Here is a 27,906-nt window from a genome sequence, read left to right as displayed (position 1 = left end):
CTTCACTCTCTTTCATATCCATGTGCCATTTTTGAGTCCAAGTCCAGGAATCGGCCGGCACAGGCGAAAAAAGCAATAAAACGCAATTCGGTCATAAAAATAGTCGAACGTTTCGAACTACCCCATCGAGATAGATATGGTAGGGGGATTGGGGGGGCAGGCAAGCAGTGGCAAATTCTAGACCAGGCCACGAGACGACGATGGGACAACATGACGGCTACAGTATGAAAAAGGAAGGAGACGAGAGGTTTTCTGCCTGCCATGGCAAATTACGAATTTTGCATATTGCTGCCAGTGGCGGCCAGTTTTCTGCCATTTCCCATTTTTGCTTGGGCATTTTCTTCATTCTTCATACCCCCTCTTCCGGCCATCCCCCCTTACGGCCACTAACCACCTCTCCCCTTTTGGGCCCATTAGTCATTTTGGGTAGTTGCTCCTTTCGGTCGAGTTTGGCGTGTCGCCACTTTGCAGGATGAATGACCCCTGGCATAGCTAACATCAGGAGGACGAAAAGTGTGAGAGAGAGGGAGAGAGAGAGAGAGAGAGCAATGAGAAGAGGCCAGGGAGGTAGCGGAAATTGCGCACACGTCGTCAGTTAGCAATTTTGATATAACCGCTTGGCATTTTTCCGAGTCAACTAGTTCGAGTGGACTATTCGCCTCTTCTATAGCTTTTCTTTCTTGCTTATGTTTTTCTTTTCATTTTCACCTCGCACCCCAGAACCCCTACCCCTTCACACATCGTCTACTACCACTCGCTACTATCAGATATCGAAAACCATTTGAAATTGGTTAATAGTTCGGTTCAATGGTTCACAGTCATTAGAAGTAAGAGTTATGGTTTCCAATTTCAAACTCTTTGCCTTTTCCTATTGCGGTTTAGCTTTGTATTCGATCCAAATGATCCAATCGATATTTTTTATAGGTAAACACTTGCCTACAGCATTCTAATCTAATGACATTGAGATTAGATGATTGTGTTTGTGGTAGATTTGTTCTAGATTTAGAATTTAGATGTAAATTCTTTCATTTTCCTTGTTTACTCCTGCGGACTTAACGGACAGTTTAGTTTTGTTTTTCCAAGCCCACCAATTACTCACTTTAACATCATACGACGATGGTTAACAAAAAAAATATTAAAAATATTTACATGAAATTGAGAAACTTCCTACATTTGATAATTTTTATGGCCTTATCTCTCAGTCGGTAAATACTTATGCGCTAAGTTAATTTACCCTAAGCATGCCAAATAATTAAAAAGCGAAAGATAAAAGCAGGTGCTTTTTTATGTTTCTTTCTTCTTTTTCATTTATGATAACCAATGGCATTGAAACTAAAAAAAGTATCTGTTCGATTAGTTTTATTTCAATCAAAAGTTGACGTTTGCTATGTGGACATGTCATACGTTTGGTGCTCTTTAGTAAATCTTTTGCTCTTGGTCCTTAGTGTATCCGCGGAGAACTCTCAACGGATCACAAATGGCTATGCGGCGGCTGAGGGACAATTTCCCTACGTAGTGGGCCTTCAGATCGATAACAAAGATGCCTCCAGTTGGTGGTGTGGCGGTAGTATTATCGGTCACATGTGGATCTTAACTGCAGCCCATTGCATGGAACGTGCCTCGGGAGTCACTGTTTACTATGGCACAACACAGCGTGCCCAGTCGGAGACAGTGGTTTATATAGATGAACGTGATATTATCATACATTCGGATTTTGAGACAACTAACATATTGATAAATGATTTGGCTTTGATACGAACACCATGGATAAGTTTTACACAACTCATACAGAACATTTCATTGCCGATGCCCAAGGATCGGAATCAGACCTACGCCGGTCAATGGGCCAAGGCTGTGGGCTGGGGTCAACTATCGGATGCGATTACCTTGCTACCCGATCAATTGCAATGGCAGGAAATGCCAATTATCGAGCAATGGCAATGCGAACTATATTATGGTCAAGTGGCAGACGGCGTCATCTGTGTGGATACATCCAGCCATCGTTCACCTTGCTGGGGTGACTCTGGTGGTCCACTTGTCATTAATGGTGGCACCAAACTGATTGGCGTCTCTTCTTTTGTACCAACTATGGGCTGTGAAATCGGTAAGCCAGCAGGATATGTAAGGCTAACTGAATATCTCGAGTGGATAGCGAAAAATACGGGTATATACTGAAGTTTAAATTCTTTAACACCATTTTGAGCATTGTTTTGTATAAAATAACATCCAAATAAAGTTTTGAAACACATTTAAAAGAAAATGATTGTTTTAAAGTTCAACAAAATGACCAGTATAAGTATACCAAAACTTATTAAATATAAATATGACATGTAGCGGATTTCATCAGCCACCCTGTACAAAGTGTTAGAGTCGTTATATGCAATTAGGTACAAGAATTAGCAAGATCTGATCTAAGACAAAATAAATAAATGAATACTATATATAGATATTAATCCTAAATACCATCCTCTTTATAGGTTTTACAATTGCCAAACAATTTATTTAAACTTCATTTTCAAATATTACTGCAACATAGTAAGAACTTGAATCGCAAATATTATTAAGAAGTAACATTCGAATTTTCACGTATCCAATCCAAGTATTTAGAAACTCTGGTATAAACACCTGGAAAACCAAGCCTACAACCCACTGCGTGACCGTGTGAAGTCACACCTACAAGTATATTCTCCTTAATAAGAACAAGAGGTCCACCAGAATCGCCAGCGCAACCGGATTGTTGGTATGGTGAGCCCGCGCATAGAACATTCTCTGTAATATTTGCCTCATATGAATACGTTACTTCGCACAAAAACTTGGGAGTTATTTGCAAATTCGCCCACTGCAATAGTTCAGGAATTGCAACTAAACTGAAATCAAAAGTAGAACCCCAGCCCGCAGTTCGTGACCATTGACCTTCGAATGATTCGCCAAACTGTTCAGGCCTAGGCAGGGCAATCCTTTGAATGCGATCATTAAAATCTACCCATTTACTGTGTATTAATGCAATATCATTCGTTGTTAATGTGCTGTCATATTTGGGATGTTGAATGATGCTACTTGCTTGGACTTCAACTACAACTTGTGCTTTAGATTTTTCAATTGATCCATAGTAGATTATAACACGTTGTGCATCCTGAGTGCAATGTGCTGCAGTCAGAATCCAATCATTCGCTATTATACTGCCGCCACACGAGAGAGATGTCTCGTTTAGCAGCAATTCAAGGGCGACAATATAGGGAAATTGTCCTTCTTTGGCTTCCTGACCGTTGACGATCCTTTCCATTGACTTTGAACGCACTTCAAGTGCTTGAAGAAGGATAACACTTCCCAGGAAACAGAATAGAATACTTGCCATCGTTTCAATTGCCGTGGCTTACTTAAGAGTCAAGTCTATAAGTCGCTTCTTATATAGTGTTGAATCAATTGAGTGAGCTGGCTTATCAGTTCCGACCTGGCTTTAATGTTGCTTCCATTTGTGTTATCGGTTCAACGAAGTTTTTCAATTAAAATATTATATGCATACCGAATTACATGAAAAAATGCTTTAACGATTTGTATGCTCACCTTGTCATATATCTATATTGCTGAGCTTTTTGGCATTATTATTATCAATTAGGCTTATGACTCAAACAAAACTAAACAGCATAAGACTTTGGAACGTAAAAACCAATTTGTATAACGATTTGCTGGTATATTGTATAACAGTTTTACCAATTCACTTGTTGTAAAATAAATTATGTATATACTTTATATGGTCGGAGATGCTTCCTACCATGCTTTGCACGCTTTTGACCAAAATGAATATACCCTTTTTGCAGGGGTATAAAAATCACTTATTTAATAGCCAAACAAGAGTGAAGTAATATGAAACATGCCTCGAGTGATTTTGTTCGCTAAACCACTGAGTAGCGTGCCACTTTAGATACATGGGTTTAATATCGAGACAAATAATATATAAAATTTTATTTAGATAATTTAACAGTCTTTATACCGTCTTGCATTTTATTTATAGTTGATCTTCAAATCGTATTGCAAAATAGTCAAAAAATCGAATTGTAAATATTTTTTAAATAGTCAAATTGGTAGTCTCACGTATCCAATCTAAGTATTTAGAAACATTGGTAAAAATAGCTGGAAAACCTAGCCTACAGCCCAGTGGGTGCACAGCTGAAGACACACCTACAAGTATATTTTCTTTAATAAGGACAAGAGGTCCTCCAGAATCGCCAGCGCAAACGGATTGTTGATATGGTGAGCCCGCGCACAGCACATTCTCTGTGATATTTGCCACATCTGAATACGCCACTTCGCACAAAGACTTGGGAGTAATTTCTAGGTTCGTCCACTGCAATAGTTTAGGAATTGCAAGTAAATTGTAATCAGAAGTCGAACCCCAGCCAGCGGCTTGTGACCATTGACCTTCGAATGATTCACCAAACTGTTCAGGCCTGGGCAGGGCAATCCTTTGAATGCGATCATTGAAATCTATCCATTTACTGTGTATCAATGAGATATCATTCGTTAAATCTGTTCTGTCATATTTAGGATGTTGAATGATGCTTCTTGCTTGGACTTCAACTACAACTTGGGCCTTAGATTTTTCAATTGATCCATAGTAGATTATAACACGTTGTGCATTTTGGGTGCAATGTGCTGCAGTTAGAATCCAATCATTCGCTATTATACTGCCGCCACAATAGTTGAATTTGACCTTTCGTTGGATTGACAGGGCGACAATATATGGAAATTGTCCTTCTCCGGCCTGCTGACCATTGACGATCCTTTCCATTGACTTTGAACGCACTTCAAGTGTTTGAAGGAGGAGAAGACTTCCCAGGAAACAGAATAGAATACTTGCCATCGTTTCAATTGCCGTGGCTTACTTAAGAGGCAAGTGTATAAGTCGCTTCTTATATAGTGTTGAATCTAGTGAGTGAGCTGGCTTATCAGTTCCGACTTGGCTTTAATGTTACTTCCATTTGTGTTATCGGTTCAACGAAGTTTTCCAATTAAAATATTATTTGCATACCGAATTACATGACAAAATGATTTGCCGATGTGTATTGATGAGCATTTCGGCATTATCATTATGAATTAGGCTTATGACACAAACAAAACTTGGAGCTAAACAGCAGAATGATAATTCGTATAATGATTTGGTGGTATGTTGTATAACAGTTTTACCAATTCCCTTTTTGTAAAATAAATGATAAAAAATTACTTTTTTAACAGCAAAAAAAGAGTGAAATAACCATAAGCATGCCTCGAGTGATTGTACTAAGTAAATGGTTCACGAGGGTTCAATATCGGGACAAATAATATATTGATCAGTGTTATAAAGTTATTCCTCGTCCTTTACAATATTATTATTCAAATTATAGAAAAGTCGATATATAGAACTGTCTTGCACTTTATTTATTCCTCGTTTTCATATAGTAAGAAATCGAATTCGAAATTAAGAAGTCACATTGGAATTCTGGCGTATCCAATCCAAGTATTTTGAAACTCTCGTAAAAATAGCTGGAAGACCTAGCCTACAACCCAGTGAATGCACACCTGAAGTCACACCTACGAGTATATTTTCCTTATCAAGAACAAGAGGTCCACCGGAATCGCCACGGCAAATGGATTGTCGATTAGTTGAGCTCGCGCACAAATGATTTTCTGTGATATTTGGAAACACTAAATTGCATTTTAAATTGTTAATTATGTGCAAGTTCGTCCAGTGCAATCGTTTGGGAATTACAGCTGCTTTGTAATCGAGAATCGAACCCCAGCCAGCGGCTTGTGACCATTGACCTTCGAATGATTCGCCAAACTGTTCAGGCCTAGGCAGGGCAATCTTTTGAATGCGATCATTGAAATCTACCCACTTGCTGTGTATCAATGCGATATCATTCGTTAAGTCTGTTCTGTCATATTTAGGATGTTGGATGATGCTACTTGCTTCGACATCATTTATAACTTGGCCCTCAGCCTTTTGAATGGATCCGTAGTGTATGGTTACACGGTTGGCGCCATCAGTGCAATGTGCTGCAGTAAGAATCCAATCGTTCGCTATTATACTGCCACCACACAAACTACTTGGTCGGTAAAGAGAGTGAACTGTAAGCTCGACAATGTAAGGAAATTGTCCTTCTTTGGCCTCTTGACCATTGACAATCCTTCCCAGGGATTTTGAATGCCCTTCCAGGGCAGGAAGAAAAATGAGACTTCCCAAGAAACAAAAAAGAATACTTTTCATCGTTGCAGTTTAGTTCTTACTGAAGAGTTGATTCTACGAGCCGCTTCTTATAAAGGGTGGGATCTAGTGGATGTGCTGGCCTTTTAGTTCCGACGTGGCCTTAATCTGGCTTTCATTTGTTTTATCGCGTTAACTAAGTTTTTCAATTAAAATATTATTTGCATTTTTTAATAAATTACTAAATTTGTTGGCCTTTTTGTTTGATATCTTTAAATTAACACCTCATAAAATCACCGTTTTATAGTTTTACCATGTGTTGTATTTGCTGCCCATTTACAGAAAACGGGCGTAAAATTTTCCGTTTTCGTGACGAATAATATTGATCACTGATTGATCCCATTAGAGTCATCGGAAATTTCTTTTGTAGTGATTCTAGTGGACTCAGGGCCATCAATAATGGCCTCAGACTGATCGATATCCCATAGTTTGTACCCAAACAATCATGTGAGATCGTTAAGCCGAAAGGATCTGCTTAAAAATTAACCGAATATCTAAATTGCTACAATGTTGTTACCTTTAGGACAGTCTTTAGCTAGAGTGGTTTGGATATTTATAATTGTGAATAGCCATCCAGTATAAAAAATAAATAAAATGTCATTCAAATTATATAACAGCCTGTAAAAATATTTGTTATGCATTTTGATGTGTACTTTATTTTTATATTTTTTGACAAAAGAGTTCACAAATGTATTAAAGCTCGCATTAGGAAGTTACACCCGAATTCTCACGTATCCAGTCCAAGTATTCAGAGACCCTAGTAAATCCAGCTGGATAGCCAATCTCACAGCCAGAATGGGTAACAAATGAACTTATACCTACAAGTATTTTTTCCTTATTAAGAACCAGAGGGCCACCAGAATCGCCATCGCAGATAGATTGTTTATTTTGAGTTGACACACACATAACTCCCGCTGGTATATTTCCAAAGTAGAAACCGCAAGTGGAGCTTTTAATTACCCTTAAGGACACCCATTGCAATCGATTGGCTGGAATCATACTATAATCGCTTGTTCTTCCCCAGCCCATGGCAGTGGCCCATTGATCGACGAATTGCTCGTCACGCTGATCGGGTTTGGGCAGGGCAATGCTTTGAATATGAGCATTAAAATCCACCCAGGCACTGCGTATTAATGAGATATCATCTTTGATCACATTGGTTATTTCAAAATTGGGATAATGTTGCCAGGTGCATCCACTTCGACCTCAACAAGAGCCCCTCCATTTTGAGTGGATCCATAGTAGATGATAACGCGGTTCACTCCATCAGTACAATGTGCTGCTGTCAGAATCCAATCGTTGGCTATTATACTGCCGCCACACGAATAAAAATTGCCATAACGTTCCAAGGCAAGGCCAACCATATATGGAAATTGACCTTTATAGGCTGTCTCACCATTGGTAATTCTCTCCAGGGATTTCGAATGCACGTGAAGAAGGAAAAGGTTTCCCAGTAAATACAACAAAATACGTGGCATCGCCTTAATTGCCGTGACTTAAACAAGCGATGAGTTCGCTTGCCGTTTCTTATTTATAGGGTGGGAGCTAGTGGGTGGCCTGGCTTATCAGTTTCGACTTTGCTTTCATTTGCCTTCCATTATTGAAGAAAATAACCAATTGTATTATCGTTTTGACGAGGTTTTTCAATTAAAATATTATTTGCATGCTTCAATGAATTACATGACAAAATATTTGTTTGCCTCTTTGTTCCATTGTTCGTTTGCTCACTTATTATATATATATATATATATATAAATACACACACATATACATACATACAGTCAGCAAAAAAAGTTTAAGTAAACTGCTTAAATTAATTTTATTTCTATTAGTACCCGTTCCATAATGGGAAAATTATTAAATTATGATTATTTTACATTAGGACATTTATTTATTAACGAATGGAGTGAAAAAGAACCGAGTTCCTTTTTTTATTTTCTTTCTACGCACCAAAAACCAAACCAAATGACGAAAAGCACGCCAAAAAAGTTTAAGTATGTTTCGTCTGTCCCGTTTACCGTTGGGTGTTTCTCGGAAATTGCAACGGTAAACTGCTTTTTTCCTTTACTTTACTTCAAATTCTTGAGTTATTATGCAATGGAATTTCATTTGTGTCAGTTTTGTGTGCGTAAATGGGTCATAATGGGTCGTGGCAAGCAAATACCTTTAGAAACGCGACAAATGATAATAAAACTGTACTTAGAGGGTAAAGGTGTATCCGAAATTGGCAGAGTGATTGGCCGACCACCCACTAGTGTTCAATCAATTCTAAAATCTTATGGGCAAACAGCTAGCCTTGAGGTTCAGCCCAGATCAGGCCGACCTTCAAAATTAAGTGCCAGAGATAAGCGACAAATTCTGAGTACTATAAAGAGTGATCCAAAAAAGTCGGCACCAAAAATACAGGAGGACCTATTTCTCACCTCTGGAGTTAGCGTTCATCCGCAAACTGTGCGAAATGTGCTCCACAAGGAAGGGTACAACGCACGAACTCCTCGTAGGAAGCCGTTAATTTCTGAGGTCAATAAGAAAAAACGACTAGAATTCGCTGAAAAGTATGTAAATGAGCCGGATTCTTTTTGGGACTCTGTTATTTGGAGTGATGAGTCCAAATTTAACATTTTTGGGTCGGATGGAGCTCAAAAAGTGTGGCGAAAGCCAAATACTGCTTTACAGCTGAAAAATTTGACTCCAACTGTGAAGCATGGCGGCGGAAATGTCATGGTTTGGGGATGTGTCGCCACGAGTGGTGCTGGAAAATTAGTATTTATAGATACTAAAATGGACAAACATCATTATCTAGGAATTTTGAAGGCCAATCTCAAGGAGAGCGCGACTCAGCTCCATTTAAGTGAGGGTGCATATTATTTTCAGCAAGATAATGACCCCAAACATACGTCGTATCTTGTAAAGGAATGGTTGCTTTACAATACCAAGCAATTGCACACTCCCCCACAATCACCAGACCTCAATCCTATTGAGCATATCTGGAATTTGTTGGATAAGAGGATACGAAAGCACCAAATATCCTCCAAAGCTACCCTTTCGTCGGTTTTGCGTTCCGAGTGGGAGAAAATTGTCGAAAATGACACCAAACCGTTAGTACGGAGTATGCATCGACGTCTGCTAGCAGTAATTGCTGCAAAAGGAGGCCCAACTAAGTATTAAGATATATTAAGCTACGTTTTTTTAAGTTTACTTAAACTTTTTTGGTTCGATTTTTTTGTTTATTTTTATGAATTTGCTTTTTTTTTTTTGTTCTGTATGTTAAAATGGATTAACCTCAAGACTTTTATGTTGCCAAATATTGAATAAATTATATCTTAGCACATTCATTTTCATTTCATTTCAATTACTTTTGTTTTAGCCCTATTTCATCAAAATTTGTCAAAAAATCTTCTTTTACTTAAACTTTTTTTGCTGACTGTATATATGTATAGCTATAAAAGTATATATTATTATTGCTGTGCATTTATGCGAAATTTTTACATTTAATTGATTTTTGCAACCGAATGCATCAAAGATTCATGCGTAAGCAATTAATGACATTATCGAAACGATGAGAAAAGAAGGACTCAGGTGTTTGGCGCGGGGATGGAGGAGAAAGAGCAAACTCATTATGTATCTACAGAGATTGTGTACAGTTCAGTTTTTTTCGGTCTGTATGTTTTTTGTTGTTGTTATTATTTCTGCATTCATAAATTAACATTAATTATTTAAGCAAATTGATGAGAATGAATTGCAGTTGCAGGTAAATATTAATTTGATAGCGACCGAATGACAGCAAGTTGAATGAAATTCAATTTTATAAGCCATATATGGAAAATACATTTTATTAAAATCAAAATGTTTATCAATATATATCGGTAAATATACCTACATTAATTGGACAAAAGATGCTAATACTAAAATTTCAAAAGAGATAGGCTTTAAGGTTTTTAAACTTGTTTGTAAACCATTTTCTTGTTCTATTGCCCAGTTTTTTTTTTAAGAGTTTATATAAAAGTTAAACTGCAATTTTGTATTCCTATCAAACATCAAAAAGTTGAACTGCATGGTCTCTAATTTTTACCCTAACTGAAGAAAACCAATAGCCCAGTTTGCCTTATCATTGTTATTTTCATAAAAGTCTTTCTTTTGGCCAAACAATTTGACACTTAGTTTAAACTAACTAATGGGAGAGTTTTTGTTCATTCAGCCAGACAATTGATAACTCATCAGGTTTAGCAAGGCATTTTCACCCAGTTTTAGTACTGGGGGTAACTGTCAGTTTTTCTGGTTATTAACTTATTGCCCGGAAACTATTTTAAACGGACTTACCGCCTCTCCAACTCGCAATACCCGTTGCCACCCTTACATGCCTTGTCTACCCTGGCTAACTTTAGTTTACAAAATTCTTGTCCTTTTTGAATGCTTATAAAATTGACCCTTTTTTTGTGGCCCTGTGTGTTTTTCAGTTTATCTCCAAGAGACTGAATATGTGTGTTTGTGTGTGTGTATGTCCTGGAAGTCCTTGCTGTTTGCCACTGGTGTGAGGATTTGTCATCACCTTTATTTGGGAAGCTTAGAAGCTGTTTATCACAGCAAACCAAGCCCAACCCGACCAAGACACGCCTCTTGTGCGGTTAAAGTGTAAATTAATGCCACTGAACCTGAGGCGGTTATTTTGATATTGAAATTAGTTGCAACCCGTAAAGAGGCGTGGCGCAAATGGTCTTTTAATGAAATCGTTACCAGTCGCTATGCATAGATATTTACATAAGTGGTATAAATATTTGAACTAAAGGGTCGCTGACTTAATAGATATTTGATCAACGGCCATTAAAAAATGAAAAGCTGTGAATTGTAAAAGTTAAAGTCTCAACTACATGATACCCTGCATGGATGATATTCATATCTTTTTATGTTAGTTAGATTACTAACTCCATTACTTTTAGATGTAACTTTACGTTTTAGTAAATCCTACTTAAATGACTCATAAGTTTCACGCAAAGTCGAACTAAGACTTTGGTCCTGGGTCTATGTTCCTAATGTAGAATTGGCAATGCCAATGCCAAACGACCCAATACCCCCAAGGAGCTTAAAGAGTTGATTTGTCTAATTTTCGTAAGGCTTCTAACCACCTCTGCAGGATTGGGGTTGTATATGGTTTTAGCCTTGTCATTTCTCGATTGAAGGAACCAAAATGATAATTTTTGTCAATACAATGGATGAAACTCGGCAACATGAAGAATACAACCTTTTCATCCACCTCCTCCTCCGCCTTTGCTCCAACAGAATCAATGAATTCGCATGAATTTCAATTTTGTTTGGGTTTTTTTTGTTCGAAGGATTTGTCTAACTCTCTATCGCTGCTGTGGGTTAATGATCAAAAGCATTTGTCTGGCTCCGGTTATAAGTAGTTATAAGGATTTTCTTGAATATTGAATTTGTAGCATGGCTGAGGGAAAATCATTTGAGGCAGCAATTCCCTTTTGTGTTGATGCTTTTGTTGGATTGTCTTTCGGTTATTTAATATGTGATATTTTCTTCTCGTTTTTTTTTTCTTTTTTTTGGGCAAGGTGGTTTGGGTGGGTGGGTTTGGAGTGCTTGGGTTACTAATGGACACCAACATCCCCCTTTTTTTATTTGGGATACCTTTCGTCTTGTTTGCCAGTGTTGAGTAATTGGATTAGATTACATTTTCTCTACCTGCATATGGCGGTGGCGGCTGGCTGTCAAGGCGTGATTGATGGATGAGTTTGAAAATGTCAATATGCTTTTTAAGGTCTCCACCCCACGCTCAAAAAAAAGGTGACTACTCCATCTTCTTTGGTTACAAAGAAATTTTGTATTATTAAATTTCCATAGGTTTTTTCATTTTTAATGTGAAACTGTGTTTCAGCTATCGCTTTGCCTTTCCCATTTTTTCAACCATTTTTGGTACTTCCTTTAAACTCAGTCATAATAATAATAATTTTCTGGCTCATATCTGCAGGGCTATTAAATTCCCATAAAATATTGAGAATTTCCCACGCGAAATTTTGTTTTTTTTTTTTCGTTTGCGCTAGAAAAAAATCATAAAAATTTATGACCGCAATAATCTGACTGAGGACGAAATATGTATAACAAATTTAAGTGAAACAACGTCTTTAAAGCAAAAGGCATGAAAAGGCAAAGGACATAAACAGAGAGAGAGAGAGAGAGAGAGAACGAGAGAGAGCTTTCGGTCTTATCTTATTTGTCCGATCTAGTTTGGAGTTATCAACCCGATGCGGCAATGCTTAATTTAGTTGCCAGTCCCCAAAGTCCCCAAGCAAGTGTAATAATTTGTTGTTATTATCTTTGGTCTCTGGCTTGAATGGAGGTGGATGCTGCTACTGATGACGATGGTGATGATGATGATGATGATGATGCTGATGATAATGATGATTATGGGGAACTCAGCCAAGACAATGCCATTCACATTGGCCCAGTTCCAAGGTCTTCTGCCCCCACTGCATGTGTCATGCGTGTGTGTGTGTGTGTGTGTGTGTGTTGGCGGGGGAAGAGGTAAAGGCAATGGCAACAACATAATGAGCGCATTACACGCCATGTGCCACTTGTCCCCTATATACGATATTATTCGTATGCTATCTTTGCAACACTTTTAGGCATCGCCTGCGTCGAAAACATAAATTTCAAGGACATACGCGTGTTGAGAGTTTCGTGAATATTTTCACTCCCCCCGTTTGCAGTTTATCTTTCTCCATCTCTCTAACCCTTATATTTTGTAGAAAAGTCCACAACTACAGCCCAAAGGTAGGCAACACTTTTGCAGCTGGTGGCGGGTTTTTGACCTAGTTACATTTGTCTATGTGTGTGTGTACGCTAAGAAACGGGGTGGGGTTTATAGTCTGCTTATTAAAAGTGCAAATTAAAGATTCTCAGGCAACACACAACTTTCTACCATATTCCGTTTTGAGGAACGCTTAAGAAGCTCTTTCAAATTGCTAACTCAAATTTCAATTTTCAGTTAAATATCAACTAACAGTCAAAAAGTTGTTCATTTTTAATAAATTTAAGAGCTGCTTAGTTTGGATTAGTCTTTGATTACAATGCCATAAATAGAAGGCAAATGGTATTCCTACTTTTTTTTTTAAAGCAAACTAGTTAGCGAGGGAAAATGTCAGTAGAATGTGGAATACTGTGTACAGAAAGGAAGCCTCAAACCTCAAGAACCTCAGTAGTCAACATAGTCAAGTGGCAGCAGCAGCAGCAGCAGCAACTGACTGCAACTGCAACTGGCATCACTTGTCAACATGAAGTCAAGTCAAAAACTTGACTAACAACATGAGTAGCTGCAGTAGCAGCAGCAGCAGCAGCTCATCCTTGCCATAAACTCTTATCCATGACAATTGAAGTTCCTTTGTTGTCCCTTTTTCTCTCTCTCGCTCTCTCTCATTCTCTAAATCTAATTCCATGCCGGGGGTCAAGCCCAAACGTAAAGCCAAGTTGACCCGCTTGTTCTCATTTCGTCTTAACACAAAAGTCAACAGTTTAAATGGCATTTAGCATTTTATGGTTAGGGCGATTTGTAACCTTCATGTTAATGCTAGTTCTTCTTTTACTTCTTTCTACCAGTGCCAAGTTATATTTATGTAAATTACTTGCAACTGCAAACACCAAACTGAGCAGAGGCAGAGAGAAGCTCCAAAATGCACGAGGACCACCACCGCCAACAGTTGAAGCTGAGGAACTGAACTAGGAAGAGGACGAGCCGCAGAAGAAGAGAAAAAAAAGAGAGATAGGGAGACGAAGAACTGGAGCTGCTTTCATGTTTTATAATTAAGTCAGTAATTTAAGGGTGTCGAGACCAAAAGCGAGGGGAACTTTTTTTGCTGCAGCTTAACTTGGACTGCATTTTCTCCTACTTGTGGTTGAAGCAAACTTTTCGTTTGTTTGAGACCATAAAAGACCAGGACCATAGAAAAGAGCGAGAGAGAGAGACAGACAAACAGAAACAACGAGGGTGAGAGAAATGGGGTTTGAAATCGGAGTAAAAGAAGCGCGAAAAAGCGGAAATGTTAACAACTACTTTGACATTTTGCTGTGTTTGGTTGGCAACTTGAAATTGCTTAAGTGTTCCCCGCCCGGAAAAAAAAACCCAAAAGAGCGAGCCAACAGCTCACGATGCGTGTGAATGGAGTGAAAACAGAAAAGAAAACCGAAATTCGACTTTTTCTCTCGTTTGTCGCTTCTTTTTCTTGGCCATAAATTAATGTCATTGCTTTAAAGCTTTAGTTTGGCAACACCCTGTATAGTATATACATATGTATATATGCAAGCATAAACAACTGTAACAAAACTTACTCCTGTTCTCCCTCTTCCATTCGCTATCTCTCCACGCTCTTGCTATCCTCACTCAAGCATGAAGGACAACAAAAGCGAGCAAAAGAGAGAAAAAACATAGCATACTTTACAGCGCCTGATGCCTCTTGCATGCCAAAAACACAAAAATGTTAGTTAAATTTTGCACTAGTCCCAAAAAGATAGTTGCCAAAGTGCAACACATGCAGTGTAGAGCGCATACAAAGAGCACATAAGTCAGTCAGTCAGTTGGCTTGCTGGCTGGCTGACTGGCTGGCTGGTTGATTTAGGCCGGGCAAAGGGTTGACTGAGTTGAGTTGAGCGCAGAGGTGCTAAGGGGAAAGAACTTGACTTTAAGTCTTATTGTCTGCACATTTCTGGTCTTTTTTTTTTGGCAGCAGTCAAGTTGAGTTTGCTCATTCCTTTCTTCTTTTTTTTTTAAGAGGTTTTTGTTCTGCTGTGTGTCTGACAATAAAATGTTTTAAACATTTTTCGATGCTATGTATGTACATTTGTATAAGTAATATTCTTGTGTGTGTTATACATGTGTCATAAACAACTATGTGTGCGTGTGTGTGTGTGTATGTATGCTCTTGGTCGAGTTATTAAAATGCCAACTGCAATCTCAACTGGCTTATACAATTCTCTAGTTAAAAATCTAATAAATTGCTTGACTTTGCCTGTTTGTCCTTTTTATGTTATTCAGCTTACAACAAAATTCAATCAAGTGCCTACTGCAAACTATTGTTCATTTTCAGTTTGTTGTGAAGTGAAAAATCAATTGAAAATCAAAAATTTTAAAAATTTAATCAATTCGATCTTGGCTGGTTTCATCAATAGAAGCTAGTCCCAATCGAAAATGGATTTCAGCTTTTTTCTAGAACCTGATTTGTTGGCAAATTGCATTTTCAACGATCTTCTTCCATGGATAGTTTTCAATAAAAATCGATAAGAATATTTTGAAATAAGAACCCAAAACAAAACAACTAACAGAACTGTTTTTACAGGACGAGCTCTAAAAAGCTAAGCCCTCACTCTATTTTCTGTTCCGATGCTAGAAACATTTTTATCTGCTCTCAAAGCCAATTCTAAAGGGTTGACTGCTTTGCATCTTTTGCATATCTAATAGTGCAAACAAACAATTCATCAAAGGAAATGTGTTCAGGTAAGCCCTTTTTATTTCCACTTCTTCAGCCTGAGCTTTCCTTTAATCTATTGTTTCTCTATGGGTGGGTGTGTGTGAGTGTGTATCGTTCTCTCTCTCTCTCCCTCTCTTTCACTTTATGTTGTCTGTTGTGTTTTTAATTTTCTTTTGTTTAAATGTTTGAGGTATGCATTAATTAAGGTGACCATAAAAAGAAAAACCCCAAAGAACATGGCGTTCATTGCAGTTGGGAGGACCGACCGACCAACCGGCTCGAAGTTTTCTGTTATTTTTTTTTTTTTCTTTACATTCTCTTCATTTACTTTGTGTTACAATTTTTGTTGCTGCTGTTGCTGTTGGTTCATTTTATGGCTGCTCTTCTACCCTTTATAGTCTTTACATTGTTTTTTTTTTCTTTCGTTTTGTTTTTGTATTCATAATCAACGAAATTTTTCGTTTTTTCTTGTTTAGCCTTAACGTATTTTTGTAGTGCCAATGCTTTAAAAAATATTGCTGCATACTTTCAGGCAGCTAGCAAAACAAATGACAAACTCTTGTTGTTGAGCAAAAGGCTCATTTGTTTTATGGCCAAAGCTTAGGCAGGGCAGGGCAGGGCAAAGGCATATGAGGCGACCCCACCCACCCCCTCCCTCCATTACCCACATTATATACGTCTCTCTCTCTCGCTCACTCTCCTTCTTTCATCAAGCAAGCCCCTTTTCAGTCAGTTAGGTCTCTATGGCCCAGTTATTTGACACGCTGAGCTAAAAACAAAAAAAAATAAGAAAACAAAAATGAAGAAAAACCGGAGAAGAAGTTGCCTGAGACTGTCATTCATTACATTGTCTGAAAGGACGAGAAGCAGAAAGCAAGAGCAAGAGAGAGAGACAGAGACGGTGGGGGTGACAGCTGCTTTTAATATGATGTGGCTTTTGTTCCCATTTATCAGCTTTCTACTACAAAGAAAATTTCTAATTGTTTTGCCTACTTTTAGGTTCGCTCGTTCGTTCGTTTTTTTTTTTTTTTCATCCTCTGGTTATTTTTGTTGTTTAAAGACATAAAAATGCTGCCAACTTTATTATGACGCGCCAAAAAGTTGCAAAAAATTAACAACCCGGCCCTTCTCTCAGCCTCTTCACTGCCCTCTTGCTGCAGCTCAGTCTGGTTAGTCCTGCTAGATTTTATGGGCGTGCGATTCCATGGCACAAAGGCTAAAAGAAAAAAAAAACAGTTTCAATGTCTGCCTTCATGCCTGCCTCTCTCTCTCAGTCGCTTTCTCTCTGTCTCCGTCACTCTTTCTGGTCTTCTCGCTCTATCTCAGTTCATTTTTGTTTGCCCTCCATTCAACGCGTTTGTTCGCGTAACAGCAACAACAAAAAGTGTCTTGATTTTGTCTGTTTTCGTACACATATACATATATCTGTATTCGTGTGTGGGTGTATGTGTGTGTGTGTGTATGTGTATGTGAAATGCGTGTCTACCCATTTTGGTTTGCTGCTGTTTGCCATTTTGGCTGCTGCTATTTAACGCTGTTCGCCTGGTATCAAATATTTTCCCTGTGTGGGTGTATCTTACACACAATGAAACATTTCGTTTATGTACAATGTATCTACGTGTGCGTGTGCGTCTGTATGTGTGTTTGTGTGCAAGGATGCTGCGTGTTGCCAGCAACATTTGCATGCCTTACTCACACACACGCACACGTACACACAGTGCGAGTGAGAGATAATTTTAGGCAACATTTGTCCCTTGTGCATGTGAAGTGATGTGTAGTGTTTTGATATCCCTCAGCATAGATGAGGATTTTCTGGTCTATATACCCCCACCGCCTCCAACCAACAATATTCAGGCAATTTTAAGCGGCTTAGGCTATGCGCCAAATGATTCACAGTTAACAGAAATTTTCATTATAATGCCTAAAAAGGTAGAACACTGTTAGAGAGACGATAAAGCTGGCTTTCGTTTACTTTTAACCAAGAGAATCCTTCTAACAATCCTTTTGCAATGGCTCTAGTCGAATCAATTTTTTGTTTGAAAATACTCAAATATAATCTTGGACTTTTATATTTTCATGTTAGTTATTTGATGAGTTTTATTCTGATACACTGGGAAAAAGTAATTTGCTGGATGTTTCAAACGATTATATTTGACGTTTCATTAAATGATTTCTCCCATTTTTTGTTGCAGTGCATATTGTGCCGTTTTGGTAAATGCTTGTGCCTGCAAGTGCACAATTCATTCATTCATTACAACAATTCCCTTTTCAGGTTTCAGCCAACTTCAAAAGGCAGTCAAAAGTTCGCAAGGCCACCCTAACCCATACATATATCAGTCCCATTGGTGCCATGGCTAAGTTGAATCTGAGCAAACGAAAGATCAAATCTTATCGGCAATCATTTTATGAGCAAAATTAATACGGCTTTGAGACTTGAGTCGACTCGACTCGATGTGAATGTGGATGTTGCTTTGGCAACAACAAGGCAAAAGGGAAGGGCAAAGGCAAAGGTAAAGGCAACAGCAACGACAACATAATGATCTGAAACAGGTGCTTTTGCTGTTGATGCTTGGGATTTTGCTGCTGCTGCTGCTGCTGCTGTTGCTGTTGGCCGGCAAAATAGAGCTGGAGGTAATGGTGGAATGATATCAAAATGAATGGATACATCGTCATGGAAATTCTTCATTAACTCGACTTGGCTCTATTTTGACTCTGAGTGAACCAACAGAAAAGAAGTTTATGTTATTAAGCTAAGCGGGGCGTTGGGGGCGCAAAGAAGGACGAGAGAGGCATCTGACGACATCAGCAGCTGTTGTTGTAGTAAAATATATGTGTTTCTACAAGTAAATGTGTGTGTGTGTGTGTGAGTGTGCGTGTGTTTGTGTCTGTTTTTATACTTGACAAGACCAGAGAAGAGAGATAACGGTAAATGAATATGCAGCAATTTGCACGCCCACATAATGAGCAAAGTAGAAAGAAGAAGAGGCAGCAGCAGCGGCAGAAGCCTTCGAGGCAAAAAAAGCAACTGAAATAATAACGGCAACAACAAGAACAACAACAGCACAAACAACAAGCAGGAGGCAGGCGACGACTAAACAAAAGTCGATAAACATAAACCAGGCAGCTCGCTCTGATAAGTATGCTACACTTTCTGTTCTCGCGCCTGCCTCCACGTGTGTGTGTGTGTGTGTGTGTGAGAGGGTAAGTTAGTATGTGAACGCTTTGTGGGTAGGAAGGGGCAACGTTGGCGTGGGGGCAAAAGTAAATTAAAACGATTTTAATTACGGTTGCCAAGACGATGAATGAAAATGTCAACGATGCGAACGAACACTCTTCCAGAACCCCAGACCAGACCAGCCAAGCCCAGCCAAACCCAGCCCAGCACAGTCAGCAGGTGGGCAGGTGAAGGAAACTCTAGAATGGTGGGCACGCCATCTCACACAAACACACTTGGTACTAACTAACTAAACGGAGCTGTTTGTTGATCTTTTTAATACCCTATATCTATTCAGCAAAATCATTTGTAGAAAGGATTTTTATTTTGACTGTAGAATAAATAGTGTTTCCATATAAATTATTAGATATCGACCAAACTTGGAAGTTCATTTAGAAAATACTTGAGATAAGTCATGGAAAGTTTTTCCTTTCTATTAAATATTGATAGCGTTTTTTAATATATTATAATAATAAAGATTTAAGATAACAATTTTTGTCTACTCTCCACTCTTATTGTGATAAATTAAAACACTTTATAGGCATTTGGAATTTGGCATCCAGCCACATCATCTGTTCAGAAAAGTAAATTAAATGATAAGAAAAATTAGCACTTTTCAAGCAAAAATCGAATTCAGATTGGTTAACATATAGGTATGTAGGATTAGTTTCATAGGTAGAAATGTGCAATCATCTATCTGAAACTGATATACCCCCTTTTTGTTAGGGATACAAAGACACAAGCAGGCAACTCTTAAAAGCGTTTCGCTGTAGGAGTGTGAATTATAGCACACACACACACACATATATACACACTTATATTATGTAAGTGTGTGTGTGACGAACTGAAGCCGCTTACTTAAGAGCTTCAATTTGAGATTTTCATTTAAAGAGCAGAGTGAGTTACCTCTGATGCTATACACACCACCTCATGCACCTATCTAACCAACTCCACACCGCTTCTCCTAGATCCTAATTCTTCTTATATTTCGCCTATGGCTCTGCAAACTCTTGCTGCTGCTGTTGTTGTTATCTTTAGAGCTACTCAAAAGCCAGAGCCAAAGTCATTGCCAAGAGCAACCTCTTTTCTTTAGTCCCTTACTCCAGCCTCCTCAACTTCGTCCTCGTTGTTGCCGTTTCGTTTCTTTTTTTTTTGGCAAATAAAAGACAACCGAAGCGGAAGAAGTAGAAGTAGCAAAATGCAACTTAAACAAACATCTAAGCCATTTTTATGAGGCAGATTTTGTTTTTCCTCTTTGCACTCTTTCCTTTTTGTTACATTTCCTTTGCTCTCTTCCCCTAGTCCTCTTTTGTTTTATACCTTATTAACGCTTTTCATGCTACGAAGCGTTGAAAATGAAAACTTTTCTCGCGGCGGGCATGAAATTTTTTCGTGGTTTTCTCTCTCACGCAAAATAAAAAAAAAAAAGAAAAAGAAAGAGAAAAAAAAAGACAACCAGGAACCGGCAAAACAAAAATGAGGAAAATCTGTCGCCTGCTGATTAACTTGACACTTGGCAAAATGAGAAGGATGAGCAGAGGCGGAGCACACCGAGCAGCAGCGGCGGCGGAGGTGGCAACTGGTCTGACTTGGTGGTTTTTATGCAGCTGACAGGCAGCACCTGTCGCCGCCGCGGAAGTGTGGACTGCGGCTACAAAAACCATGCTTGACATTTTCTCCTCGTCGACGACAAAGATGACGAGGACGAGGACGAAAACAAGGACGACGACAACGACAACAGTTTGCCTTGACTTGGTGCTGGTTTTCAAGGATGAGCGAAAGCTGCCACTAACCGCTAGCGTTTTTTTGATGCATTAGTTTTTCTTTTACTTTGCTGCTTTACACAAAACAAAAAAAAAAAAAATAATATGAAACACCAAAAACCATAAAAACCAACTGCTGTAAAAAATTTAAAGATTTTTTTTGAAGTAACAACCTTTAGCAAGTTTGTCAATTTAGTTAATCTTCAAAATCTAATTTACTTCTTCTTAAAAAATTTCCCTTGATGTATTATAATCATTAAAAGACTGCACATCTATGTAGAAAAAGATTCATGGATTTTATGGATTAAATTTGCAAAAAGTGAATCAAAATCCATAGCGTAATTTCTTAAAAGTTTGGTAATGAGACGAAAAAAACTATAAAAACTAAACTAAACTAAAACTATTGAATAACAACCTTTTTATCTATCTGTATACATAAATGGTTGATGATGTGACTTTTAAAATGCTGATCAAGACTATATATAAATACTTTGTAAAGCTGAAAGTTCTTCTGTCTTTTATACACAAACTATTAGTTACTTTTTAATATGAAACAAATATAAACACAGTTTTGTTACTAATATCTCCAATAAAATAATGCTTCACAAAGTTTTCGCCTACTTTAAATATTTAAATGTTGTATTGAATTTACGTTAACATAAATTTTAATTTTGAAAACATAGATTCATTTGAAAACACAGATTTTTTCAATTTAAATAAAAATGGATACTAAGATTTACCAGATTCTAAATTATATGAAATACTTTTCAATGTGAAAAGCGATAGGTAACGATAGGTGAAAAAAATGTCAAAAATTCATCCTTAAGTAAAGTAAGTGCCTTCTAAATATTTCTTATCTTATTCATTGGTATTTCAACTCGAATATTATTTATTTCATTCAACACTACCTCAACTCAACTTATGGCAGATAAATTTCGGCCTCCTAGAATTATGCTACAAATTTCTAACTAAGTCAAACACTTTTCAAATTGGAGAAATGCCAATTGGATAACTGTAGTTACAAAGAATGAAAATATTTTTTAATTAAAAACAATTGGATGACCCTAGATTATTAAAAAGGTAAATAAAAACGGATATGTTCATTTTTTTGAGCACTTCGAAAACTTCTTTTTGCCCTAAGGATAACTCTCGTTTAATGCCTTTTTCCGCCACTTTTAATATTTTATTTTTCTTGTGTTTTGGAAACTTTTTTGGAAAAGTATTTAAACTCTTAAACGAGCTGTAACACTTCGCTCAAAACATGTTGACAGCTTAACAGGAAGTTGAAGTTCGTCTCGTTCCCAAAGCTGCCTCAAAAAGTTGAACAAACAAAAGTAACAGAGAACTAAGAAATAAAAAACAAAAATGAATGGATAAAATTAACAAAAAAACGAAAAAAAAAGAAGGAATTGCTAAAAAACTTTTTCGCAATGCATTTCGATGCAGTTAAAGTTCTCAAAAATTTAGTTGTGTTCCCTGCCGCCCTTTTTGTGTTGCGACGCCGCCAAATTAGGCCAATAACAGCCATAAAATTGGCCAAATAACTGAACATTTTCTACAAATATTTACATACCTTAAATTTTATTTTTATTTAATGTATGGCTTAGTAAACTTTGACTTTTTAATGTTCAAAAATTTACACAAACACGCACAGATGAGAATTTTAAAACTCTGAAAATTTTCGCACTGTTTTTCTATTTGTCCACCAAGAAACACGAAAAAAAAATCAAATTTAGAACAACAACGAGTCGATAGATTATATTTTTGGTTTTTAGCAGGTTTTGTTTTGATTTTCTGAATTTTGAGTTACTTTTGTCATTCGAATAATTTCGTCAATTGGCCTGTTTGAATATATCTAACAAGTTGGTTAGCAGAAAGGACCCTGAACCTTTGCTGATGAAAGCGCGCAAGGAACTGTTTATGCTGAACGGCATGTTAAGGCATTTTGGCCACGATGTGCAAGTTCGTCCTAATGGCTACGGGCCAATGCGCAGGCGTTGGAATTATTCGTGAAATTCACGAATTTCCCATGAGTTTTGTTGTTTACCAGAGGCATCGCGTCCAAATGCAACTGGTGGTTGTCTAAAACGACTCACCTCCCCGATTCTATTCACTACAACAGGGAGTTGGGTATCATGTGTGTTGTCGTGACAACTTGATTTTCTTCATGCCTTTTTCCTATACCTATATATATATATATATATATATTTATCCTATCGTATCGCATTGTGTGTGCTTTTTTTTTTGTTTCTGTGTAATTTGTTTCCCCAGAGGTTTCATTCTTTCGTTTTTTTTTTCTTTCTCCACATCTCAAATTGCTTTAAATTTAATGAAATTGTATTTTGATTTTTGCCAGGGGCAACCTTTTAAGTTCCTGTTCATTTGACAGATGCTCAGAGCAATATACAGGGGCAAAGAGAGAGAAAGAGTGTCATTGAGTCCTTGTCCTTGGTTGTAGTAACGAGATGTTTCATCTAATTATGAGCAGGGCAAAAGTCCTTGTCGGTCGGCTGCAACTGCGGCAAATCCGCTTATAGAGCAAAGATACATATTGAACCCAAGCCCCGAACCCGAGACCAAGCCAAGCACACCTAACCCCGCAGCTCCTGACTCGGGTATTATCATTGTTTATGCAAGCGCATTAAGCGGAGCCTTTTAATGTGTGTGCGTTTGTGCAACAGATATGTACACATACATACATACATACGTATATGTGTATACACACAATATAGGATAAAGACATGAGATGCAGATTTAGATACAGATACAGATACACCCTGCTCTTGCCCTCATCACACCCACAAACATAGCACAACATTTCTGCTACTTTTGCGGTAAACACCTTTACATATTCTCAACTTGTGCCTCTTTCGGCATCTTCAAGTGCGTGTATTATGTAGTTAGGACTCCAGTTAGCCAGCTGCTTGCTTCTCTTACACAAAGGGAAATTCAAAACTCATCTTTGGCAAAGTCATCGAAGCATAAAGGAGGGACGAGAGAGAGAGAGAGAGGAAGCAAGGAGAAAGTAACTCTATAGCATAATAACAGCCAGTTGATTTGCTTTATCTTTCACTCATTTCTCTCTGCCCACACCATATCGTTTTTAAATAAAAAATAAAATTTGCTTACCTTTCATACCACCCCATCCAAAGCAACAAAAAAAAAAAGCTAATAAAAAATTCCCAATTTTCCCTGCCCTGACATGACATGCAATTTTCTTTTGGGAGTTTGATTTATTTGCAAAAATCCATTTTATTGTTTATTTAGCGCATTGTTTAGCAGGCAGTTCTCGGTGAATTTTTTTTTTTTTGTTGCTATTCGATGGTTGTAAATTGGAAACTTTTGGACGAAATGTTCAGTGCATATTTTATTGCAAAAAGCTTTACTTTTGGTCTCTTTTCAAGCGCGCAAAACGAAACGCTGAAAAACAAACATTGTAAATTGGAGAAAAACCCCTTACCCATTTATTCTCACATCATCAAATATTTCAACTAATTCGATTATTCTGTTCTGTTGCAAGATTACTGGTTTGGTTATTTTCATCCGATTGAGAATCAAATTCACTTGAAACGAAACATGATATATAAGTAAATCCCTATTCATTTTTCTTAGTCTTTGATTAAGTCAGTTTTAAATTGGTATGGTTTGGGTTTTTGTTTATACAAAATTGTCTATAGCAACTAGCTAAAATATCTCTATGGCTATTAAATCTCTTTTTTAAGTCAAGTTTCATTTGAGAAGTGAAAAATAAATGCTTGGTTGAACATTTTCATCCCATTGGCTACTCATTTTCCTTATTCATATAGGAAACGTTGTCATCTTCGTTCTCAATTCCTCTTTTATTTCTGACCGAAAACATCCTTGTTGTATCTTTTATGGTGGAAAGCGGAAATTTGATTTTGTTTTTATGATAAATGCCATTTATTTTACTTATTTAAGTCAAACTCATCCGTCCACCTACTCGTTCTCTTTTAACATCACCCACTCACAGCACATTCCATTTTCCATTCGGTTATTTTTTTTTTTTTTTTGCCTAAAATTCAATTGCCAAATTGATTCAACTTTTTGTGCCTTTTCGCACGCCGTCGCCTCGCCTCGCCGCCTTGCAGCGTCGCGTTGAGCCACAGATAATTGAATGATTTGAATTTTTATATTGAATTTGCCCCTCATGCCCCAACCCCACACCCCGCCAAGCCCACCTACTTAAAAGCGGCTTTCATATTTGGCAATTTGCTCAATTTTTTTTGACTGTATGTTTTATTTTTTTTTTTTGTTCCTTTGTGTAGATTTTTCTTTTCTATTAAAATGTAAATTGTTGGCGAATTGGAAAATTGCTTATCAAAAAAAAAAAAGAGGAAGACCACCCACATATGCTTCAAGGATCAAACGGAGAAATTCAATTGATGAGGCCTTCTCGACCCCTGCCGCCGTCTCTGCAAAGCCATTTCTATAAAACTGACTTAATTGAGTTGTATATGTAGATGAAATTTCCCATGGTATTAATTGAATAATTTTCATTTCTTTATACCCTACAAAATAAATACAAACACACAGGGTAAGGGTAAGTGAATGAAATAGGTCGGCAAACTATATATGGATAAAGTATTCATACACAGACATTATCCGGACATGTTGAAAGCGCTGCTAGAGAGGAAGACAGAGAATAAGTGACAGGGATAACACTTGCCAAAGGGTATTATAAAGTCGGCCTTTGTTGTGTTCTGACATTGGAGGATTTATTATTTTTTCTTTTACTTTGAGAAGCATAGCAAATTTTTTTTTATGCTTTTTAATTGTTTCTCGCCCGCATAAAACAGATGATGACGATGATGAACATCATCTCATGGTCATGGATGGCAAGAGAGAATGATGTAACTGAATTTGAATCGGGGTGGCTATTAAACGATAGTTACTACACATAAAAATGATGGACAAAAACAAAAAAAAAGGAGGGGAAGAAATTTTCATTTTCTCTGACAACATTTCCAAAACGAATTTGAAAAGGTGCAAAAGTCTTTTTACTTTTGTTGTTTGGCTTCTTACTTATTGGTTCTTGGAAATCAAATAGAACTAACATTAGCAAGAGAAAAGAAATGCATGTTGGCTCTCTGCTGCTATTGCCTTGAAGTGCTGCCACTTTGAGTTGCCATTGTTTCGCAATCGAAATACAATTCAAAAGCAATACAAACATGGCACTGCGGGTAGCCACTTCACACACATATTCATACAAAAGTTGAATAAGAAGAAGAAGAAAAGGAAAAAGAGAAAAGAAAAAAAAACTCCGCCGTTACCATAAATTGTAATTACCCCCAGGAATTCACGCGTCGCTTAGAAGTGTCAGGCAAAAGGGCGTTTTGTCGTAACGCCCAGAGCTAGAGCCGATAGCCGAATAAAAGGAACTCCTGCTGCTGGCACCTGGTTTGGGCCCAGCACTCCATCTATTCATCCATCCATCCATCTAACCATCTATTCATACATACATACTACATATGTGTCACATAACTCCTAAGCAAGGCGTTTAACAAATGAATTAGTTAGGCCAGCCAGCCAGTGCGCTGGGCGCAGGCGCACAGCTTGACACGAAATAGGAACTTCATGACCAGACATTGTGACGCAAACCACATGCTGACTTCGTTTCAATTTTTTTTCCATCAATTTCTCAAAAAAATAAAAGCATTTCTAATGCAAAACGTGTGTGTGTGTGTGTGTGTGTGTGTGTGCTCACGCTAGTTCTAGTCCATGTGTCTGACATATGTATGTCTGTCTGTCTGCCTGCCTGTCTCTCTGTCAGTCAGTCAGTCAGTTAGTCATGGTCTCAAATTAATAACCAATTCATAATTATGGTTATCCTCCATACACTGATGACATATCAATTGACATATTCCATTCTCTGACGTTTCTTTGAAATTGTTAGTACTACAACTTGCCCCTCCCACCTTCCATGGCCAAAAAATTTTTCTATTTATCTATCTAGTCAGCTTTTCTCCACACGATATGAAGAGCCACTGGAATGCTAAGCACCATGTTATAAGAGGCATAGATACACTTTTGATGAACTGTTAAGTACGATTTGTCAGAAAGATAATGACTCTCAGACGAAAAATTAATATTCGGCTGAGTCATTCAGTATTGAGATGAATTGGTTACTCCCACTGGAACTTCTGTTTCTTTTAGTAGACAAATTTTTGTTAATGAAATTTTTGTAAAGAATGCAAAGTCATGCCAAATCAAATTATATAATCATTCCAAAAGAAAGAATGCTGTAAACCGAGAGAGAGAGAGAGAGATTATATCCCTTCAATTTGAAGTACTTTTCCTTGCTTTCCCTGGCAGGGGTAGCTACTAATTAAATCATAAATAAATAGTCTTTTATTTCAAGTACATATGTACATACATATGTATGAAGTCGAAATGAAATTTTAAAGTATGTTAAATCAGCTTTAAGGCTTTGGGAAATTTCATTTCCAATTTAAAGTCACACATCGTTAAAACGGAAACTGTTCTTGGCCTTTGGCCTCTTTCTCTTTTACCCCCATGGCATTACATTTATCCTTACCTTACGTTAAGGCCATATCAATAATTTTGGAACTGCTTTTTGGACCATAAAAGTCAAGAACTTAATTTCCAGCTGCTGTCAGTTTAAAAACAATATCAGTTTTATGACTTTTACACGTACACACAGACACAAACACACGCACACACACACAGAGCGAGAGACACGGATTCAGACGCATACACGAAGAATACCAGGAAAAACTTTCAATATCCGTGGCCATATCCGGCTCATTCACAAACACAAACACACATACATACTACACATACGACCGCTCCGAGGAGGAGACAGCAAGATGCTGCTGCTGCTGCTGCTGTTGCTGTTGCTCCTGATGTTGGTTGCGTCCTCTGCCACTTTGTTGACTTTGTGTAAACTCGCAGCTTAAAACAAATAAAATGCGAATGAAAATGTATTTTATGCATGTTGATGTTGTCGGTCGTTCGAGTGCATTGTTTTTGCAGTGACAACACACACACACACTCACACATATTCATACACATGCACACCCACAATGAGAAATGCCAGTTTCACCTGCACACACATTTCTCTACCCCCCAAAAAAACACGCGTGATGTTTGCCTTTAGCTGAGTTGCTTAGAATAAGAATATACACTGAAGAAAATGGCTTACACTGAGCAAAACCAGTGTATTAAGAGCATACAAATAAC

The 27,906-nt window shown here is 37.7% G+C and overlaps 4 protein-coding genes and 1 pseudogene across 4 annotated transcripts; 1 reads left to right on the top strand and 4 right to left on the bottom strand.

The window, feature by feature from the left end:
- The first annotated feature begins 1,395 nt into the window (after positions 1-1,395).
- On the top strand, positions 1,396-2,175 carry LOC6638799 (serine protease 1). The gene has a single exon (XM_002061956.1). The coding sequence runs from the start codon at positions 1,396-1,398 to the stop codon at positions 2,173-2,175; it is 780 nt and encodes a 259-aa protein (XP_002061992.1).
- Positions 2,176-2,485: 310 nt separating this feature from the next.
- Positions 2,486-3,355, bottom strand: LOC26530272 (serine protease 1). Its single transcript, XM_023181660.2, has one exon. The coding sequence runs from the start codon at positions 3,353-3,355 to the stop codon at positions 2,561-2,563; it is 795 nt and encodes a 264-aa protein (XP_023037428.2). The 3' UTR covers positions 2,486-2,560.
- A 576-nt stretch (positions 3,356-3,931) lies between these two features.
- On the bottom strand, positions 3,932-4,876 carry LOC26529881 (serine protease 3). The gene has a single exon (XM_015179190.3). The coding sequence runs from the start codon at positions 4,859-4,861 to the stop codon at positions 4,067-4,069; it is 795 nt and encodes a 264-aa protein (XP_015034676.2). The 5' UTR covers positions 4,862-4,876; the 3' UTR covers positions 3,932-4,066.
- A 518-nt stretch (positions 4,877-5,394) lies between these two features.
- Positions 5,395-6,244, bottom strand: LOC26529533 (serine protease 1-like). Its single transcript, XM_047012059.1, has one exon. The coding sequence runs from the start codon at positions 6,242-6,244 to the stop codon at positions 5,456-5,458; it is 789 nt and encodes a 262-aa protein (XP_046868015.1). The 3' UTR covers positions 5,395-5,455.
- A 626-nt stretch (positions 6,245-6,870) lies between these two features.
- Positions 6,871-7,653, bottom strand: LOC111519758 (annotated as a pseudogene).
- Positions 7,654-27,906: the final 20,253 nt, after the last annotated feature.

The sequence above is a fragment of the Drosophila willistoni genome (genome assembly GCF_018902025.1).
Source record: "Drosophila willistoni isolate 14030-0811.24 chromosome XR unlocalized genomic scaffold, UCI_dwil_1.1 Seg144, whole genome shotgun sequence".
In the NCBI taxonomy this organism is placed as follows: Eukaryota; Metazoa; Arthropoda; class Insecta; order Diptera; family Drosophilidae; genus Drosophila; species Drosophila willistoni.
Note: the sequence above shows the minus strand (reverse complement) of the source record. Positions and strands in the feature narration are given on the sequence as shown.

Coding starts and splice junctions, on each gene's coding strand:
- LOC26529533 (XM_047012059.1), bottom strand. CDS start 6,244: ATGAAAAGTATTCTTTTTTGTTTCTTGGGAAGTCTCATTTTTCTTCCT.
- LOC6638799 (XM_002061956.1), top strand. CDS start 1,396: ATGTCATACGTTTGGTGCTCTTTAGTAAATCTTTTGCTCTTGGTCCTT.
- LOC26530272 (XM_023181660.2), bottom strand. CDS start 3,355: ATGGCAAGTATTCTATTCTGTTTCCTGGGAAGTGTTATCCTTCTTCAA.
- LOC26529881 (XM_015179190.3), bottom strand. CDS start 4,861: ATGGCAAGTATTCTATTCTGTTTCCTGGGAAGTCTTCTCCTCCTTCAA.